Source organism: Sturnira hondurensis, unplaced genomic scaffold, assembly GCF_014824575.4.
Source record: "Sturnira hondurensis isolate 20B ecotype Veracruz unplaced genomic scaffold, ASM1482457v3 Scaffold0003090, whole genome shotgun sequence".
NCBI lineage: Eukaryota > Metazoa > Chordata > Mammalia > Chiroptera > Phyllostomidae > Sturnira > Sturnira hondurensis.
Window position 1 is genome coordinate 335,835 of NW_028075721.1, and position 22,649 is coordinate 358,483.

At 34.9% G+C, this 22,649-nt stretch overlaps 1 protein-coding gene across 9 annotated transcripts in view; it reads right to left on the reverse strand.

Moving 5' to 3' along the window:
• NFAT5 (nuclear factor of activated T cells 5) overlaps positions 1-22,649 on the reverse strand; it is a 128,253-nt gene that overhangs the window by 24,093 nt on the left and 81,511 nt on the right. For all 9 annotated transcript variants that reach the window (XM_037041374.1, XM_037041373.1, XM_037041372.1 and 6 more), the window contains 5 exons: positions 20,853-21,043; positions 18,806-18,978; positions 7,401-7,535; positions 7,223-7,275; positions 1,226-1,358 (listed from right to left, as the gene is read on the reverse strand). In XM_037041374.1, coding sequence (XP_036897269.1) covers positions 1,226-1,358; positions 7,223-7,275; positions 7,401-7,535; positions 18,806-18,978; positions 20,853-21,043 — 685 coding nt within the window. The remainder of the gene's footprint in view (positions 1-1,225; positions 1,359-7,222; positions 7,276-7,400; positions 7,536-18,805; positions 18,979-20,852; positions 21,044-22,649) is intronic.

Sequence of the window (22,649 nt, forward strand, 5' to 3'; positions counted from 1 at the left end):
GCATGGCATGATTTTTTTTTTAAAAAGGAAAATGGTCCAACTAAGTGATAGAAAGTAATTTATCAAAACTAGTTATAAATGCCCTGGCTGGTGTAGCTCAGTGGACTGCGCATGGGCTGTGAACCAAAGGGTTGCCACTTCGATTCCCAGGGCACATGTGTGGGTTGTGGGCCAGGTCCCCAGTGGGGGCCACGTGAGAGGCAACCACACATTGATGTTTCTCTCTCTCTTCCTCCTTCCCTTCCCCTCTTTCTAAAAATAAAATAAATAAAATCTTTAAAAAAAACCCAAAACTAGTTATAATTGTCCTAGCTACTGTTTCCATCACTTTTTGTTGCCAGAGATTTCTTTCCCTGCTACCTTTTTTCACTTCTAGATTGATGAACTTACATTAAGTACCTTAATGAATCCTGAACTATTTGGGAATAATTTACAGATACAGAAAAACTGCGAATTCTGAAAATACCTGAGCCTGAAATGAAGTGAACCAATGGTAAGCATGGCAGAAATCAAGTCTAGGTCAATAGGAACATGTGAAGAGTTTCCATTTCCAAAATGTTCTCCCTACTTCTGCCAGGAAAAGGCTTCTCTTCTTCACGCAACTAAATGAATGCAGGCAAACAACTCATAATATACTTATTACCCAGAAGATCTAAAGATCTTTTAAACTTTTAACATTTCAATTGCTTTTATTGCTCTGGTTTCTAAAGCATCTATTTTATCTAAATGCTTAAATTATATTTAAAATATTTATTCACCAGTAGTTTTTGATATTTTGATTATAAAGATTAGAAAATGTTACAGGTATATAACTCTATTTGTAACTTCACCACTTACCTCTCCAAGCTTTTCTCTCACCTCTCCCAAAATCCATCCTGCATTTTTTGCCAGGCACACTAAATTATTAGCAGTTTCCTGAAGTTGTCACTTTCACCTTTCCACACTTTAGAGGCACTCAGTGAATAGTAATTCTTACTAGAGAATAACCTGTATGATAACTCTGGAGAGTCTGACTTTAGAGCGTAAGGCAGAAATGATACCCTTTAAACGTAAGAGTAAAAGCAGTATTTGGTGGCCATCTTCTTAGGAAATAATGCTATCTCCAAAAAATACTAGAATCAATTCATCTTAGCATACAACTTTTTCTTTTTCACTGGTAGGTCTTTTTCATATCCTTCCAAAATCAATCATTCATTTTAGTTCAGAATTTTTTATTTCAACATACCTGGGTCTGGAGTGTAAGTGAATGGCTGAACATCATGAGATCTTCCAGCATTGGTCACTACATATATTCCTACTGATACTGGCAATGTTATATGTTGGTCATGATATGGGGGAACCTTCACAATAAGATGATTCTAATTGAAAGAAAATTACAAGAGTCAGAAAAGAAGCAATATTTAAATACAGATTTTGAAATAAAAATTATAACTAAGTACATTTCCTGTTAGCTATAAAGTTTAACAGTCCTACTAGAAAAAAATATTTTAAAGCTCAGATTCACAGGCATCAGGATATTAATCTTAAAACTATTTCAAGATAAAATCCAAATGTTTTACAATGGCTTATAAGTTTCCCGCCCTGACAACTTTATTTCATTCCCAATTCTCCCCAGATTGTTTATACTCTAGCCACACTGACCTTCTCAGTCCATTCCTTTAACATACTAATTTTTACCACAAAGCCTTTCCAACTCACTGTTCTCTCCTATTGGAATATTTTTCCTTCACCTGTCTAAATGTCTACTTTCTTAACAATTTTCAGGACTTATTCAAATGTTACCTCCTCAGAGAAGCCTTCTCTGACTATCCTTGGGAATGAAGGTAGCACCCCTCCCAGTCTTAATTACATAATCTTATTTCTAAAATAGCACTTACCACCTGAAATTACTGGGATTATTTGCTTTTTTCTGGTGCTCTACAACCTCAAGAATGTTAAGTTCCATGAAAACCTAGACATTTTGTTTTTCAGTCTATCTATCCTGTTAAGCGCCTTACTCAAAATACATACAACTATATTTGTTGAATAAAACAATGAATAAATTTTGAGGAAAAAAATATGCCCACCAAGCACAGTATCAGTTACCATATGTTCTGTGCAACCTAAAGTGAGATGTATTTCACGGGGCAGTTCACAGCTTGTTAATCACTTTAGTTCTCAGTTAGCCAAACAGGGTTCAGTTTAGCCAAACCCCAGTAAATCAAAGTTATTTTTTGTCAAAAAAGTGGCAGAAGCATCCTTATAAGAAAAGGGAAGAGTTCATAAATGCTTCACCAGCACTTACTCAAGGGTACTCAAGGGTACTACATCTTCTTGTAAGATACTATGAACCACATTAGACTTCCTCCATTCTTCCCTGGTACAATACAGTAATGGGAAGGAACATCAAGGGATGGTGATTACGCTTTTGTACTTGAGGACATCGATATGCAGGAGGCCAATGATGGCAGCTGAGGGTGAAGTGCATGTGATGACATTTTTTACTCAGACTACAGTTGGTTGACTCAGTTTAACAGAACATGTGACAAATAAGGCCAAGATCAAGGTTCCAATTTCTGAACACTTAATTTGTGTCTAAGCCATCTTAAAAAACTCTCACATAGTCACATTATAAACAAAAAATATCTGACAGCACATATTCTGTATCACATGTCATCAAAAAATGTAACTGCACTAATCCAACTTCTAAGAAAGTGTTTTTAAATCTGGCCTACCTTCATTTTTACTCTTTGGATTAAACACTGCAATTACAACACAAAGTAGTTTAAAAAATGCTGAATAGATGGACATGTGAAGTATCCTCCCATTTTAAAATTATTTGGCAATCTCTATAAACAAATTATTCTTCTGAATAAAAACTTGGTTTTGGTAATGAGCAACAGAATTAGTGTCAAAAAGTCAGTTACTTAAGCAAATTTACTTTGAAACCTTTTAAAAACCAAAGGAACGTATTTTGATACTAATTCTTCATATGGCTTCAGTCTGAATCTATTTTACAAGCAATTTGGATTAAAAACTAAGTAAATTGTGAATAGTGATAGAAAGTTGTTTTTAAACAAGACTCTCACAAATTAGGAGCAGTTAACAATTACTGAGCTAGGAGTACAGTACAGACAAAACAAGCAAAGGGTTAGAGGCTTTTGGAGCAGGTACAATGTTCTCTGGGGTGCAAGGAGAACATTTGAATCTTAATTTCTTAGAAAAATCTTCTTGGATTCAAAAATAACAATTTTCTTTTTCCCAAAGGATAAACTTTTTCAGAATTTACAAGCAATGGTGCTAGATTTTTTCACTCTCCTAAGAGATAATTTATCATTCCTAAATAAAACAATTTAAAAATATATAACATCTGAACTCTCAAACCTTTGTTTAGTTTTAGTTATTCACACAAATTCTGAGGATCTTTTTGGTATTTCTACCAAGAACTTGTTTTCCATATTTATACTGAAAATTCCAAAAGCTTCTTCGTATGTTTTTATTCTTACACTCCAAAAAATGCAATAAAGAACCCAGAAAACTAAAGGTTGAGAAACAATAATCTATACAATTTTCTATTTTTGATACACTAATGCTTGTTTCATGCTTTTAAAAACAAGTTATTCTTAAATCAAATATACCTCTGCCTGGTTCATTTTAATACACCTGTTTTTTAGTTTCTAGTTCCCATTCAAAATCACCTCCATATTTCAAGCTGTTAGCTCTCTTTCCTTTTTTAAAAAAAAATTGTATTTTATTATGTTACTACAGTTATCCCAGTTTTTCCCCCTTTGTCCTCCTCCACCCAATACCCCTATTTCCTCAGGTAATCCCCACACCACTGTTTATGCCCGTGGGTGATGCATACAGGGTCTTTGGCTACTCCACTTCCTATACTGTATTTCACATCCCTATCACTATTCTGTAACTTAACTACCAATTTGTTCTTCTTAATCCCTTTACCTTTTCACCCATTCCCCCAGAACCACCCCTTCTTATAACCACCAAAAGTGGTGGTTGTTTCTGTTGCTTCTATGCTTCTGTTCTGCTTGTTTTCTTAGTTTGTTTGTTCTTTAGATTCATTTGTTGATAGATATATATTTATTGCCATTTTATTGTTCATAGGTTTGATCTTTTTTCTTCTTAAATAAGTCCCTTTAATATTTCATATAATAATGGCTTGATGATGATGAACTCCTTTAGCTTTTTTTCCCCCTGGGAAGCTCTTTTATCTGCTCTTTGATTCTAAATGATATTTGTACTTGGTGAATAATCTTGGTTGTAGGTCCTTGCTTTTCATGACTTTGAATATTTCTTGTCAATTCCTTCTAGCCTGCAAAGATTCTTTTGAGAAATCAGCTTTTCTCTTGCTACTTTTAAGATTCTCTCTTTACCTTTAACCCTTGGCATTTTAATTATGATGTGTCTTGGTGTAGGCATCTTTTCTTTTGCTTTCTTTCAAAACCAACATACACACACAGGGGTGGCAAAATTGGGGTTACAGTTGTAATACAATTATGTAATACAATAATTAATACATAATACAAGAATAAACTATTTCAATTGAGCGCGGGCCTGCGAACCAGAGGATCGAAGTTCGATTCCCAGTCAGGGCACATGCCTGGGTTGCAGGCCGGTTCCCTGCAGGCCACCTCCCAGCAGGGGACACACAAAAGGCAACCATACATTGATGTTTCTCTCCCTCTCTCCTTCCCCTCTAAAGATAAATAAATAAAATATTAAAAAAAAATAAACTATTTCACATACAACTGTAAACTTTTTGCCCACTCCTATGTGTATGTATGTGTCTATCTGTATAATGAGCAAAAAATGGCCTTGTAAAACTTATCTAAAATTGTTAAAATGGGAGTAGATATAATGGCAATATGCCTATCACATATTAAGGCCTTGACTAAAGAGCCAAATGTTAAACAAAGAACTGTTTTCTCCAACTTTGTTAATCTCAATTTTTGTATAACAGAAAAAGTTTAATACTCAAGTTGATTTTAGGCTTGCAAATAGCTAGCTACCACAATTATTGATAACTGCAATTTGCAAAGTAATCTTCAAATCGTCTTTTCTATTATACCATCTTCTGAACATTTTTTAATGTTATAGAGGCCCACACTGGCTGGTGTAGCTCAGTGGATTGAGCGCAAGCCTGCGAACCAGACGACTGCAGTTCGATTCCCAGTCAGGGCACATGCCTGGGTTGCAGGCCAGTTCCCAGCAGGGGACACATGAGAGGCAACTGTACATTGATATCTCTCCCTCTCTCCTTTCCTTCCCCTCTAAAAATAAATAAATAAATAAAATCTTAAAAAAAATATTATAGAGGCCCTTTCAACTTTTCTGTATAGGCCTGATATTTCTTTTTAAATATTTATTTATTTATTTTTAGAGAAAGGGGAAGGGAAGGAGAAAGAATGGGGGAGAAACATCAATGTGTGATTGCCTCCCATGTGTCCCCCACTGGGGACCTGGCCTGCAACCCAGGCATGTGCCCTGACTGGGAATCAAACCAGCGACCCTTTGCTTCACAGGCCCATGCTCAATCCACTGAGCTACGCCAGTCAGGGCGGCCTGATATTTCTTTATAACCAGTAAGTCTCATTTCTTTTAATAGGTTTTCTGATCATTCATCCCTTTAACTGTTTAATTTTTGTGGTTTTTTCTTTAATATAACCTCTAGGATCAATTCTTTACATCTCAGATATGATTCTACTCTAAATACTTCCCAGAAATCCCCTTAGGGAAAAAAAATCCAGAAAGTTCTCTTTGAAAAAAATAAAAATTTTAAAATGAACAGTAGAACCACAGAATCAATGAAGGTAGTATTGTAATTTAATTTGTTTACCTACTTGTTTGCAAAACCCCCAGGATCTCCAGGTATAGCCACCAAATAAGGACATAACTCCTTTCCATTCTACCACATATCTTATTTTTGTGATTATTATAGTGGCATAATGCCCTGAAGAAAAGTTTTTAAAAAATATAACTACCTCATGCCTCAGAAGGAAAGAAGGAAGGAAGGAAGGAAGGAAGGAAGGAAGGAAGGAAGGAAGGAAGGAAGGAAGGAAGGAGAGAGGAAAAAGAGAAGGGCTTCATCTTTGGGACTCTCTTAGACCTTGCTCTATGGAACCTCTCCAGCTGTTCCTGACTTGTGTCCTTTTGCTGTAATAAATCTAAAATAGTTAAGTATAGTTCTTTCCTGAATTCTGTGAATTGTTTTAGCAAGTCTAAGAGGGGAGTGGAAACCGTTGAATTTGAAGCCAACCATTCAAAACTGTAAGTGGCCAAGGGACCACTAAACTTGTGGCTGATGTCTGAGGAAGAGCGGTCTTAGGAAGTATATGCCCTTTGCTTTGAGTTTGGCAATATATTGGACATAACATATTGGATATATGATATTTAAAAACTGTTAGATTTTTCTTAAAGCGCAAAGGAATAAAAATAAATAAAATACAAAGGAATTCAGAATTTTTTTAAAAAACTAGGTAGATTCTCATTTTTTTGCCTTTTCTATCTCTTTGCTTGTTTTCATTTGCTTTTTGATTCCTATCAGCATTTTATGTTAAATTTTAAGCTTTGAGCATTTTATACATTATGTCCCTACTTCTCTAGTCTCTATGATCCACACCTAAACATACTATTGTTCTGCATGTTTTCTATCTGATTTGCATGTAAATTTACCCTCTTACCCTAGTCTCAACATTTGTTTAATCCTATTTGCTCTGCATGTTAATTCTTAAATCAGTTCTTTATTCTTGTTTTCAAGTTCCTTTCCTTATTATCTAAAAAACAATCCATAGTGTGGGCCTACAAATACACTCTTTAATACAAATCTAACAAATTGTGCTTTTGAGGACAAAAAGGTAACTAACAAACATAAAACAGTTGGAACATAGCACGTATTCAATAAATAAATTTCCTTTGATTTAACTAATAATAGGTTAAGATTTAAGACAATCCAAATTCCCAGAGCAAATAAATAATAGAAACATTTCATTTATTAGCAATGACAATTTGCTAATGCTCTTAAACTTTTTAAAATAGAGAACTCTCACTTCTAGCACCAGTGGGATAGTTCTATTTCAGTTAGAGAACTTCAAGAAAGAAACTTTAAATGACTTACATCAATCCCCTATAAAGAAAAAAATTAATCTGTTGATTCGGGAAAATTTCAGAACAAAATTAAATTGCTCAGAGAGTAAACCATTAAGCTATAAAAATGCTTAAATTATACCTGATGAAATAATTCCATGTCAATTTCAGCTTCTGACTTCCAAGAGTTTTCATCTGATTGAAATAAAAACAGTGGCTTACTAAAATTTTGAAAAAATGTTTACTTTGCAGTTATGACTGTATCTTTATAACAAAGTGAAATATGCAACAATATTTATACCAGTATCATGCCTACTTACCAGAAATATTTTCTTGGAAAATCACTTTAGTTCCTTTCAGAAAGTTCTTGCCAATTAAAAACACTTCTTCCTCTCCTTTCACTGAACAGCTATGCAAGCTTTTCTTTAAGATTTCTGGCACTCCTGCTGGTTGAGCTGTGGGTATACATAAGCATTCCATAAAAAGAACCACCAACACTTATTAAATCAACCATCAAATGTTGTCTTTGTTGACCTCTAAATTTGACTTCTTTTATTCTACAACTTAACTTTTACTCTAACAAAGAACAAAAAAAATAGAAAAGCCCCTATTAATTTTTAATAACTCTGGTAAGGTTTTATGGGAATGGATTAATGTCTAAGATAAGGTTTTAATTTATTATATGTCATCTGTTTTCTCATTACAGAAATAATAAAGTTGTAAAATATAGACTTGGTTTTATTTTTGTCTTAAAAACATTTTTTACAACTTCAACTTAAAAACATGCTTATCACACAATCCTAACCTTAAAATGTCAGCCGTGCTATGCCACTGTAAGACTTCTGAGGCAATGAGTACCTCTGAGTGGTACTGGGGCTCCTTTAAGGATCTAGACCCAGGAGTCAGAAGACCTATACTAAGAGTACCTGAACACAGACTGCATTCAATTCAGAATAATTCTACCAGGGAAATTTCCCTGAACTGGAATACCCTGAGGTTAAAAAGAAAATGCACTTGATTTTCAATTACACAGACCACAAACAACTATTAAAATTAACAACGAGGTTGACAAGCACTGAAGAGCCAGATCTAATGAATAAATTGTAATCAGCTAACTAACTTCCTCATGCCAGGATTTCCTTAAGAACACTTAATAGGTATTGCTTAGTAAATTAGGTTCCAAACAAGTATATCATGAAAATACTGGGTTAAGCAAAGCTAAATAAATTTCTCAAAGCATTTTATACTCTGATGCACACTAAGTATCCAAGCAGTTAGTATAGCATACAGTCTCCCCAATATAGTGACTTCCTTAATGACACTTAAGTAGTAGTTTTCTACCAGAATACTTTCTAGGATACTAGTGTATGTCAGTAAATACCTTTTAAAAAAAGACTTTACTTATTTATTTTCAGAGAGAGGGCAGGGGATGGAGAAAGATGGGGAGAGAAACATTGATCAGTTGCCTCTTACATGCCCCCAACAGGACACCTGGCTCACAACCTAGGCATGTACCCTGAGTGGGAATTGAACTAGCAACCTTTCAGTGCAGGCTGATGCTCAAGGGAGTAAATACCTTTTAAGTTCTCAAAAAGCTGTTCCGCTTAAGGTTAAGCACTTTGACATAAAGAGTTAACACTATGGCTTTTAAAATTAACTAATTACTTTTTTAATCCCTTACTGAAGGATTAGTTTATTGATTTTAGAGAGAGGAATGGGGAGTGTGGAGTGGGGGAGAGAGTGTGAGAGAAGGTGAGAGAGGGAGAAGGAGAGAGAGAAGGAGGAGGAGAGGAAGCGGGGGGAGAGAGAGAGAGAGAAAGCGAGAGAAACATCAGTTGGTTGCCTCCTCTATGTGCCCTGACTGGGAATCGAACCTGCAACTTTTTGGTGAGCAGGATGATCAATGCTCCAGTCAACAGAGCCACCTGACCAGAGCTGTTTTGTTTTTTTTTAAATTAAACTTATTGGGGTAACACTGGTTAATGAAATTACACTATTTGTTGTTTTAGTTAACCCTTATAACATATATACTATAAAGGTAAACATACATCGCTTGTATTAACATCTAAATTAATGAGATATTCTAAGTTTTTAATCCTTAGATACTTACAATATGTAGTAGTTAATTGATCTTTACAAGTAATGTGGGAAACTGTTATTGTTAAAATATTCACTGCCCCTCCTTCCCTAGTGGAAAGGCTGTAATTCTTGCTCTGCTCACATGGGGATTAGCCACATGACTTGTTTGAATAATGAAATATGAACTGAAGTAATGTGCTAGTTACAAACAAAAGTTTTAAGAGCCTCACATGGTTCAACCATCTCCTTTTTCTTCCACTACAAAAATGGCAATATCCCAGATACTAGCAGCTTCTTCAGCCTGGATACCAGAGTGAAAAGAAAGGACCTGCTTCCAGAACACTGCTAATATCATCATAAAGTCAGAGAGAAGTAAAAACTGTTTTAAGCCACTAAAATTTTTTTGATTGCTTATTACTGCAGTATCATTTAGCCTCACTTACTGATATAAACAAATATCCTACCCTTATTAAATATTTAAGTGGCAAATGACATTTTCAGCAATGCCTGAGAACTTAAAGAAATTGTGAATATGTGTGTGTATACACTGTCTAGAACCCTGTCTAGAACCCACAAGGTTAATGTATGAACACAATGGAAACAGTTATTGGTCAGACACTGGCAATTACATATCCTTTTAAAATAATTAATTCACTGAACTAATTTATAACTTTTTGGAGTAATAATGGAACTACATATTTGTTTTTAAGGGACATTCAAAATATGGTAAATAATATTTTTCTTAGAAAACAATAAGATACAAAATTATACAACTATGTTGTATTAACAAAATGAGTGGAGAGTCTATAACCTTTCCCTCCATTTTCAAATAGCATGTGGAAATTCCATTTCATTGATTATTATCAGAAACTTTTTCCTAGCTCATTTTTTCCTCTTATGTATTAAAGGCCTGAGATGGCAAAATAAGACCCCTCTGAAGGTTTAATGTATATTTACCTCCTATACATTTGTATTTACATTACACAAAGAACTAGTCTGTTACTGTTCAAGATAATTTAACTTAAAACTTTTGACCTTAAATGGTTGTTTTTATTTAAAAAGTTTAATACTTACCTAATAGGACAGACTTCACACTAAACAGAATTAAAGCCAGGATTATTTAAGCATTAACTGTTTTAGTGTTATCTTTAAGTAATTAGTAAGCTGACTCTTGAAAGTGATCACACTACTTAAAAATTTTTAACAACAAAAAAACCCAGCCACCTTTCTGGTATTATAAAAACAGTATGTTTTTAGATGCTTTCAAATTCTGGTCTGGGAAACAAAGCTGAGCCTTGGCTGGTTGGAGCACTGTCCCATAAATCATAAACCAAAAAGTTGCAGGTTTGAAACCTATTCAGAGTACATGCCTAGGTTGCGGTTCAGTACCCAGTTAGGGCATGTACCAGAGGCAACCAATTGATGTTTCTCTCTTTCATCGAGTTTCACTCCCTCTCTCTCCCCATTCTTTCCCCTCTCTCTCCCCTGCCCTTTTCCCTCTCTCTAAAATCAATAAGTATGGCCTTGGGTAAGGAGTTTTAAAAAAAAAGGCAAAGCTGAAAAAAATTAATGAATATCTGAATACCAAAAACCAGCAAAACAAATATTTCAACCTGTCAAAAGAATTAGTAAAGCATCTTAATAATGTCTGTGAAGAGAAAAAAGTTTACTCAATGTATTTTTTCCTTAAAGTTGTGATACAAACATAAGGGAAGTAGAAACTTATTAAATTCAGTCATATTTAATATAATAAGCACTATAAGATAAAATCTAACATACTTTATTGAAGAAAGCTATGATTAATTTTGCTGTATTAAAAATTAAGTCTTTATTATCATACAATACACATTCTTATTACTATATATAACTATATGTAACAATAAACATACATGATAATAAATTTTAAAAAATTTAACAGTCTTTGGGCAAGGGAGACAAAGAAAAAAATAAACAAATGGGACTATATCAAATAAAAAGTTTTTGAAGAGTAAAGAAAATCATCAATACAACAAAAAGACAACCTACCAAATGGAAGAAATTGGTCAATGATATCTTTGATAAAGGGTTAATCTGCAAATTTATAAAGAATTCATACAACTCAACATTGAAAAAACAAACAATCCAATTAAAAAGTGGGCAGAGGACCTAGGTTAAGTAAAATAAATCAGTTAAAGACAAATACCAGATGATTTCACTTACATGTGAAATCTAAAGAACAAAATAAATGAACCAACAAAATTGAAACAGACTCATAGATACAGAGGAGAGACTGATGCTTGCCAAAAGTGTGTGTATGTGGGGGTCGGGGGGGAGGGTTAGGGGACTGGGTGAAAAAGGTAAAGGAATTAAGAAGTATGAATTGGTAGTTATAAAACAGTCATGCAATGTAAAGTACAATACAGGGAATACAGTCAATAATATTGTAATTACTATGTATGGTGCCAGGTGAGTATTAGAAATATTGGGCGGGGTACTCTGTGAAGTGTATGACTGACCATTGTGCTGTATACCTAATATAATATTGAATGTAAACTATAATAAAAATTATTCTAAGAGGGTAAACAGCCAAAAAGTATGAAGATTCATATTCCTAATTTGATATAGTATAACAAAATAATATAAACAATATACCAAAACAGAAAACATATATACCTTCATTGTCTGGAGAAATCTAAAGATGTCAAGAATGTAAAAGAGGCCCTAGCAGGCCTCTTGTTGGTTATTAACCAATAAGCAGAGCTCAGTTGGTTAGAGCATCAACCCCATATGTCAGGGTTGTGGGTTCGATCCCTGGGGTCAGAGCACATAAAAGAATCAACCAATGAATGCATAAATAAGTAGAACAACAAATTGCTGCTTCTCTCCCTCTTTAAAAATCAATAAATTAAAAAATAATTTGTTAAAAAAGAATGTAAAGGGGGATGATTCTCCCATCCTCTTAAAAACAAACAAAAAGACAAGCAATGTATCCAATGGTCACTGTTAGACCAACAAACAGAAGCAGGTCACAAGGCACAACATGAATTTTGGCATTAAGCCTTTTTCCATTGAGTGTCTCTAGATAGAATATCAAATATCTGTTTCCTCTCCTCCCTTCCACCTCTATCACCTTTTGGCCCCTCTTCACATACTACCTCACTCTCATCTTCCTGCTTCCTTCTACCTCCCATTCCAATTCTAACCCTTCTTATTAACCTATTTCCTTTTCACCTCTCATTCTACTCCAGATCTCAAACCAGGCAAAAAGGTTTTACTTATGGAAATAAACACAGATGAGAAACTTGTAATGGAACAGACATTCTTATTTTTACTTTGTTAAATAAAGATTTTGGGGATCTTTTGTTTCACTATGTATTATTTGTATGTTCACTTTTCCTCTTGCCTCATATAACTCCACTCCTAAGCTTACTAAGTTCAAGCCTTGAGCTCCTTAAAATAGTCAGGATAAAATTCAAATTCTTTAGCTCAACACGTAAGTCTCCTTATGAAGGAGATCCTGCCTACCTCTATCAGTCTCAAATCTTACCACTTCTTCATAGATATCTTTTTGTTCCAATCATATCATACTGTTTTTAATTCCCTTTTAAAAAGCAAACTTTCAAAGAGTATATCTTTTTAAAAGTTTTCTACTTTATTTTTTTAAATTCTATTGATTATGCTATTACAGTTGTCCTGATTTTCTCCCTCTGGTCCCTTCCACTGAGCACTCCCCATTATTCATGACCACTGGTCATGCACATAAGTTCTTTGGCTACTCCATTTCCTACCCTGTACTTTACATTCCCATGGCTATTCTGTAAATAATTATTCTTCTTAATCCCCTCACCTCTTCAGCCATTTCCCTATATCCCCTCTCATTTGGCAACCATCAAAATGCTCTCTGCATCCATGATTCTGCCTCTGTTCTTGTTTGCTCAGTTTGTTTTTTAGATTCAATTGTTGACAGATTTGTGAGGGTTTTTGCCATTTTATTATAGTTTTGATCTTCTATTTCTCAAAAAAGTTCCTTTAACATTCCATATAATAATGGTTTGGTGGCGATGCACTCCTTTAGCTGTTTCTTATCTGGGAAGCTCTTTATCTGCTCTTTGATTCTAAATGATAGTTTTGATGGGTACAGCAAACTTGGCTGTAAGCCTCTGCTTTTCATGACTTTGAATATTTCCTGCCAATCCATTCTAGCCTGCAGTTTCTTTTGAGAAATCAGCTGTCTTACGGGAACACCCCTGTAGGTAACTAACTGCTTTTCTCTAGCTGCGTTTAAGATTCTCTCTTTATCTTTAAATTTGGCATTTTAATTATGATGTGTCTTGGAGTGGGTCTCTTTGCATCCATCTTGTTTGGTGACTCTCTGTGCTTCCTGGACTTGCATGTCTATTTCCTTTGCCAAACTGGGGAAGTTTTCTTTCATTATTTTTTCAAGTAGATTTCCAATTTCTTGTTCTTTCTCTTCGCCTCTGGCACCCCTAACATGCAAATGTTGGGCCTCTTGAAGTTGTCCAGAGGCTGCTTATACTATCCTCATTTTTTTCTTTTTTCTTCTTGTTGTCCTGACTGGTTGTTTTTTGCTTCCTCACGTTCCATATCATTGATTTGATTCTCAGCTTCATCCACTCTACTGTTGTTGCCTTGTAAATTGTTCTCTATTTTAATTAGTATACCCTTCATTTCTAAATGGACCTTTTTTTAAATGCTATTGAGGTCCTCACTAAATTCCTTGAACATCCTTGAAACCAATATTTTGAACTCTGCATCTGATAGATTGCTCATTTCCATTTCATTTACTTCCTTTTCTGGAATTTTGATCTGTTCTTTCATATGGGCCATGTTTCTTCACTTTTTGCACCCTCTCTGTGTTTGTTTCTATGTGTTAGGTAGAGCTGTTTGACTCTGTGCCTTGGTAATGTGGCCTAATGTAGTGGGTTTCCCAGTAGAGTTCAATGGCACAGCCTCCCCTATCACCCATGCTGGGTCCTCAAAGTATGCCATCTGTGTGGGCTGTATACACCCTCCTCTTATAGTTGAGCCTTGGTTGCTGTTGGCAGAGCAGTGGGAGGGATTCACCCAGGCCAGTCAGCTACAAGGATTGGCTGTGACCACTTAACACCAACCTCTGCCCTCTGTGGAGGATCAGCTGTGCAGAGGCAGTGTAGTGTTGCTCCATGTCACCTGTAGCTATCCACTGGGAGCACTGACCCTAGGGTTACCTGGGTGGTACAGACCAGCGTCAGCCTCCACCTGTGTTTTGCTTGAAGCCACCCTGCCTGAGCTATAAAGCAATCTAAGATGGCTGCTACTTGTGCTGGGCTTGAAGATTCCCAGGCAAAGCCAAGCTGTGAATCCAGGCTGGCTGCTGCTAGTGCTGGGCCTTGGGCTCACTGAGGCCAACTGTTGCTTGAGAGGATTTAGGAAGTTGTGAAGCATAAGCCAAGAACAGCCATTTACATAGAAAAGCAGCCTGTGTGGGCCTGCAGTTGGGTGGGTGGAGTCTGGGGATCTCCAAGGCAGATCAAACAGTGTTAGCCAGGTTAATGGAGTCTCAGGTATGGCACCAGCCTGCCAACTCTGTGGTGGAGAGTTTAGAAAAGGGATAATGGCCTTTGCTTGCCTTGATGCCAGACACTTCAGTTTCTCCCTGTACACCACTGGTGCTTTCAAGCTGCTACCCTGGTGCTGGAGCTCAGAGGGAGTGAGCCTGAGTAAGTGAATCTGTGTGTGAGTTTTTTAAGAAGAACTGCTTGGGGATCTAGCAGTTTCAGCAACTCGATCCCTGCTGGTTTTTGCAGTCGGAAGTTATGGCACTGGAACCCTAGGCTGTGGGGCTTGGTGTGAAACTGGAACTCCTTGCTCCCAAGATATTCCTTCTGAATTTTTATCCACTGCATGTGGGTGATGGACAAGCCTGTTTCACCTCTGAGAACCTCCTACCAGTTTGGAGGGATGTGCTATCTTTAATTCCATAGTGTCAGACTTCCATTCCCCCTCAATTTCTGACAGCTCTGAGTAATGGTTGTTCTATAGTTGTAATTTTTTAAAAATATTTTCTTTCATTTATTTATAGAGAGGGGGAGGGAAGGAGAAAGAGAGGGAGAGAAACATCAATGTGTGGTTGCCTCTGATCTGCCCCCACTGGGGACCTGGCCTGCAACCCAGGCATGTACCCTGACTGGGAATCGAAGCACGATCCTTTGGTTCACAGCCTGAGCTCAATCCACTGAGCTACACCAGCCAAGGCCATAGTTATAATTTTGATGTGGTTGTGGGAAGAGGTGATCCATGTTTGCCTGTGCCACCATCTTGCCCAGAAGTCATTGAATATATTTATATACACTTCCTTCGACCGAAAATGGCCCTCATCCTTATGTCTTATGCTTCTGGGTTTATCCCTATTTGTACTTTAAGAAACAGGTGAAATTTTAGTATCTCCAAGCAGTCTGGATTAGAGGTTCTTCCTTTCCATGTTTCCACTGTACCTTAGATACACCTTTATATCATTTCATAATATAATAGGGAGTTTGCCTGTCAGTTATTACCCTAGCCCACTGGACTTGTAGGCTCCTTAAGCTATTGTGTCTTTATTTCCAGCATTGGGCATACTGTAACTATCCATTAAGTTAATCATGAAGCTTTTCCAAAACATTTGTAAGACACTTCTGGAGATTAAGTGGCATGCCTTTTTTTTTTTTTTCAATGCAATGTGACTTGAACAAATAGATAGCTAGGACTGAGAAGCACTGCATTTATACTGAATAAATGACTGACTGGCAACAAGGCATTATTTTGTTAGAACACTGTACTGTTTCTACGAATTAAACTGTAGCCTCAAAAAGCACAACTAATTGAAGAAAAGCAAAAATCTCACCTGAACAATTTTACTGCCTTCCAAAATTTGTTGACTGATTCCACAAATATGAAAAATTTTAGTAATATAGCACACTGTCTTTTAAATATAGGTCAAATAAAATGGTTGAAGAACAGAGACCAAACATTCAAACTGAAACTGATCAAAGTAACTGTTCCTTTCAACATTTTTGGAAAAATGATATTAAAACAGGGAGTAAAAGTATAGAAAATGGTGACTTAAAAAAATCTTTTTTCTGTGAGTCCTACAATGGATTTCAGAGAAATATGGAACAAGAAACTACCATATGATCTAACAATTCTACTCTAAGGTATATACCCTAGAAAACTGAAAACACGGGTCTACAAAAGAACTTGTACAGACATGTTTATAGCAGCATTACTCATAACAGCCAAAAGGGGGAAAAAACACCAATGTCCATCAACAAATTAATGGATAAACAAAATGTGGCATATCCAAACAACTGAATATCATTCAGTTGTAAAAAGGAATGCAGGACTGATATATGATACAATATTGATAGACCTTGGAAGTATAATACTACGTTCAGTGAAAGAAGTCAGACACAAAGGCCACATACTGTATAATTTCATTTATATGAAATGTCTGGAATAGGCAAATCCACACAGACAGAAAGGAGAATAATGGTGGCCAAGGCCTGGGGTGACAGCAGTATGGAGAGTGACTGATAACAGGTACAGGGGTTCTTCTTGAGGTTGTGATTAAAATGTTATAAAATTAGACAATGGTGATGGTTGTACAACTTTGTGAATAAAAACCTCTTAATTTTATAGTTCAAAATTCTGAATTATATGGCATGCAAATTATAACTCAGTAAACTACTATAAAAAGAAAGCATGCATGAATCGGATGGTTTAGAAACTTAAAATAATATTGAAGTTGGGACATCTTATGAATTATCGTAAATTTAGAACTGAACTACCCCAATTAGAAAAGCTTTAAAACTCAATAAACCATCTATAGAGTATTCATTCTGTCCCTATCTGAATGTGATAGAATGAACACAAAACCTATGATCTTTAAAAGCAACCTATTTGTAATTGGACATCACCCAGATTAAATAGCCCAAGGAAATACCAGTATCAAAGCAAATTTTTCACAATAATGAAAAGTAAAGAACTCCATTTGAGCTCTCTTAAGGTCAGAAAGATATTTTAGTACTTTCTTTTTAAAATTAGGGTGTTTGCTAAGCTAATTAATGGCTACAACAATTTCTGAGATTAATTAAAAGGAAAGGAAAAAAATTTGTAAGGATAATAATCTCACAAAACTAAACTATAATGAAATAACAAAGGCTCTGTAATTGTCCTAAGGGGTAGCAAGGTCATAATAGCCATAACAATCCAACAAGAAATTCAACTGAATGGAATGGGTCTCTTCTGTTCTTTTGAATTCAGGTATAAATTCCAAAAATAATACCAAAGAAAATTATACTTCATGAAAATCTTCTTGAGCATTGTATAAAGGGAATATTTTCTTATCCATTATTTGTAATAATACTCATTAGAGGGATATCAGAATATGTGGTGATTTGCATTCAATAACATGACTGAATTTAAACACACGTGTCATTTACTTTCTATGCTCAGGTTAGCAAGATAAAAATTTCATTTCCCATTTCCCAACACTAAAGTATAATACTTTAATTTATAATCAGATCCCTAACTGCTGTATATTTACTAAGTTCTGCTTCTACCTTACTGTTTCTTTTAAGTATAGCTGACATATAATTTGATATTAGTTTCAAGTGTATAACATAGTGATTTCACATTTATATACCTTGTGATGTGATCACCACAATAAGTCTAGTAATCATCTGTCACGGAACACAGTTATGATATTATTGACTATATTCCCTGTGCTATATTTACATTTCTATGACTTATTTATTTTATAACTGGAAACTTGTACCTCTTATTCTTTCACCTTTTCGCCCATCCACCTCAGCTCCCTCACCTCTGGCAATCATTAGTTTGTTCTCTGTATTTATGAGTCTGCTTCAACTTTGTTCATTTATTTTGTTCTCTTGTTTATTTTGTTCACATATAAGTGAAATCATATGGTATTTGTCTTTCTTTGACTTACTTTATTCAGCATAATACCCTCTAAGCCCTTCCTATTCTTGCAAATAGCAAGATTTCTTTCTTTGCTATGGCTGAATAATATTCTATTGTGTACATGTACATCTTTATCCATTCATCTGTTGATGCACACCCAGGTTGCTTACATATCTTGGCTATTGCAAATAATGCTTGCAATGAACATAGGAGGTGCACCTCTCTTTTACCTACTGTTTCTTAGGTTTACAACACAAAATATAGTTAGGATCAAAGCAATTTTTATTCCACAATGAAGATGTTGAGAAAATCTTTTAACTTTGCGATTTACTTCTGGTAAACTATTCAAATTACTTCCTGTTTTTAAACATTTTTTTATTGTTCAAGTATAGTTTTCTGCCTTTTCCCCCCACCCCACCCTCCACACCCAAGCCCTCCCCACCTGCCTCCCCTGTTCATATTACTTCTTAAATCAGTATAGGATGACATTAGAAAACTATAAAATGCTACACGTCTTCTGAATTTTATTCACAATTTCCCACCTTCAGTCTTGGAAATCTGATTATAGTTTTTAATTATTCAAATTTTGCATGATCAAATGCTGGAGTATGTGAAACATCTAAAATTTAGAGATGTCTGAAAGATTAGTAGAAAATAAAACAGAAAAACCTCTATATACATAATATCTCCATATTTTCTTACTTACTACATAAAATCGGAGAAGAGGGTGTTTGCAGAGTCAGAGTAGAGCCATCTTTCCTTGTGATATTAACTCGAAAAACCAATCTGGCACGAGTGCTTTTTTTCTTGGAACCAGCAATCCCTATTCTGGCTTCAACATCAGCATTTCTCAATTTCAATATCCCTACGCAGTCCACCCTACACACAGGAAAAAATACATTAACTAGTATTTTCTGTTGTACATAATATATCTATCTATCTATCTATCTATCTATCTTTAGAGGGGAAGGGAAGGAGAGAAGGAGAGAAATATCAATGTATGGTTGCCTCTCATGTGTCCCCTGCTGGGAACTGGCCTGCAACCCAGGCATGTGCCCTGACTGGGAATCAAACCACGATCATGTGGTTCGCAGGCCCGCGCGCTCAATCCACTGACCTACACCAGCCAGGGCAGAATATAATATTTTTAATAAAACAAGTTCTTTTTTAAAAAGCTACTTCCTTATTAGTATTTGAATATGTAATATAAGGTTCCAATTTCAAAAGGTAAGGAAGAGTAAATTCTGAATATTCCTAATTCCTAATCACGTCAGCTTGTCATTTACAAAGGGAAAAAAACAGTAAAAATGTAAAATCACTACTTCAAAATCAGAATATAAGTAATGACTAACAAATGATACTTTCGCTATTTTTTAAAAAATAAATAAATTAGCCTCTTTCTTTTGGCAGTTCCTTCAGGTATTAAAATAGAGAAAATTGGTTTTACTTTTAAAAATATTAACAACTGTCCCCCAAAGAATGGAACACTATGTAGCCATTAAAAAGTATACAATAGCCCCGGCTGGTGTGGCTCAGTGGACTGAGTACCAGCCTGTAAACAGAGGTCTCTGGTTCAATTCCCAGTCAGGGCACATGGCTGGGTTGCAGGCCAGGTTCCCAGCTAGGGGTGTGCAAGAGGCAACTGAATCTGTCTCATACTGATGTCTTTCTCTCTTTCTCCCTTCCTTCCCCTCTCTCTAAAGTAAATAAATAAAATTTAAGAAATCTTTTTAAAAAGTATATTATATAGGATAATATTTAATGTTATGAAAAAAATGCTCATGATAAGTGAAAAGCAGGTTATGAAACAGTGGGTACAATACTAAATTTTATCAGAATAAAGGATGCAAAGATAAATATCAAAATAGTGGTTACTGCTGGGAAGTTGGCTTTTGAGGAGTAAGGTTTTAGCCTTTTATGATTATTATTTTTTAATTATTCTATATTTTCAACTTACAAAGGTTAGGCACTATTTTTATAATCAATTACCTCCTTTCTTCCACTATATTTATTTATTTTATAATTTAAAAAAATTTAAAAATAAATCTTTACTAAATATTTTTTCAAAATTTTCTTTTCCAATTAACCTCTTACTAACCTACACAAAAGAGATTTCAAAAGGAAACTGAAAACCAACTAGACAAAAGTCTTTAGCTATCCAATACAAATAATTACAATACAAGTGTATTCTGTATCAATATATTTGGTGCTGTGATGGTTCAACTTTAGGATTAAAGATCCTTAACAAAATGCTTAGGGAAGTATTTTTCAGGCAGTTAAAGTGCTTTAGATAAAAAATGTATCATCCCAAGACATAATTTTGTTTGTAATATAAGAAAATAAGAACAGAATGTATATTTAGACTAGCAATATGCTTTTCACATCAAGATGGTTCAAGGTACCACGAATGGTCTCTGTTAAATAAATAGTTGCTACTACAATAAGAAAACAGAATTGAGGAAATCAAATCAAATTGTAATTTTTATTTTTAATGTTAATATTATTAGTCCTAACAAATTATTCTATATCATTTTCTGAAAAGCCAGCATTTTATCTGCCTTTATTTTCTTACCTTTCACCATAGATATTATCTGACAAAGGATAAAAGAGTTAATTTTAACACATTATCATTCTGCAATAATTTATTTTTTAATTTGTAATATTTAAAACAAGTTAAGATACTCAAAATATTCTATACATTGGGAATTAAAAAAAACTTCCATATATAAATAAAATTTTTACTAATTACTTACGCTAGTGTCATGTTGTTGCTTGGATCAAGGCCAACTTCTATGACAGTAGTGCCTTCAATGTCCACTTCTTTGCAGGGAGTTGTATTTCGCCCAGTTACCCTGCAGGCCTGATAAAATCCATGTGGTTTCACTCGACCAGAGTCATTACCCACAAACACTTGCAATACTACTGGTTCATTATGGCCTTCCAGCTGAAGTGAGATAACATAAGCATAAACACTAATTAGCCTTTCAAATAATCTAATTGTAAAATCAAACACTTACTACCAAGTCTTATATTTATAACTTGATCACAACAGAGAAATAATTTAAATCCTCAAGAAAAACAGAGGTAAAATATTTTCTTAAAGGAGAATAAGCTGTTTCTATAGAAAATAAGTTTAAATTTTGCAATAATCACACTTAATTTCAATTTTAGATGTTTAACGTTAAATTATCATTTATAATTAATATGTATATGCAGATAAGAATGAATACACAGTGCTTTAGGTATTTATACATTTATGGACTGCCAAAAGAGCATGTGGATTACTCAGGATTTACCATCACCACTAATGGAAAATTCATTAAACTGTCCGTGGCATCCTTATTGTTATCATTTAATGAGTACCTATACTCAGTTTTTACTCTTTTAAGGCTATTTGAGTAGAAAAGTGTTTGGAGTACAGCTATATAAATAGTAAAAGAAATGGTGCTCATTTTCATTGATGCATTCATATGACATTATTAAGTCCTGGACCAAAACATTATTGTCTTAAAAACAGCTAAATTGAAACAGGGCCTATATGGATCATTACAGGTATCTAGTAAGTCTTCATAAATTAAATTATAACTTGTATGTTGGAGAATAAACAAACATTTAAAATAGCATTTGGGAACAAATGTTTCCAATGCTGCTTCTTAATAAGGTTTATAATTAAACATTGAAGCTGCTAATATAGTATGCAGAAAATAACAAAATAACTTATACAATATACACCAAAATACTTGAAAAAAACTCATACATCTTTTCCACCCCAGTATAGCTATACCTCTGTGATATGATATCATAATGAGTCAAATAAGCAATCTACCCAAACTCAGTCAGCAGTACCTAGAACAGTGTCTGGCACATAGAGGGGTACAGTATTTGTTGAATGAATAAACTTTTTTGTAAAAGATTTTACTTACTTATTTTTAGAGAAAGAAGGGTGGGAGAAAGGGAGGGAGAGAAACATAAATGTGTGAGAGAAACAATGATCCACTGCCTCTCGCACACCCCAACCAGGCATCTAGCACACAAACCTTTAGGCATGTATCCTGACTGCGAATCAAACCACAGACCTTTTGGCTTGCAGGAGGAAGCTCAACCCACTGAGGCACAGGAGTCAGGGCTGAATAAACAAACTTTTAAGGTCAGTCAACTCACTCCCTACCACAGGTAATTATCTAACAGTACTTCTGACCAGATGAGTACTTAGATACAGCAAAACTTAAAGTCAGAGCAATTAGGTCAAAAATATTAACCAAAGTATCAACATGTCTAGTTAGACAAATATTTACAAAAAAACATAACTTCTCACTTATCTGTTACTTGTTTTGAGTTTAAGGGACTGAGGATGAGTTGATATGGTGAGTGGTGGAGGGGTATATAATATGATATACCACATGTGACTATTAACCAACCTTACAAATGGTCGCAAGTAAATTTCCTGATCTCAAGTTTCTAGCATTATTTCATCCAAGTATAAAATGAAAGGCAGTCCAACTAAATATTGTTCAAATAACACACACAAACTATTTATCAAGAATCTACTA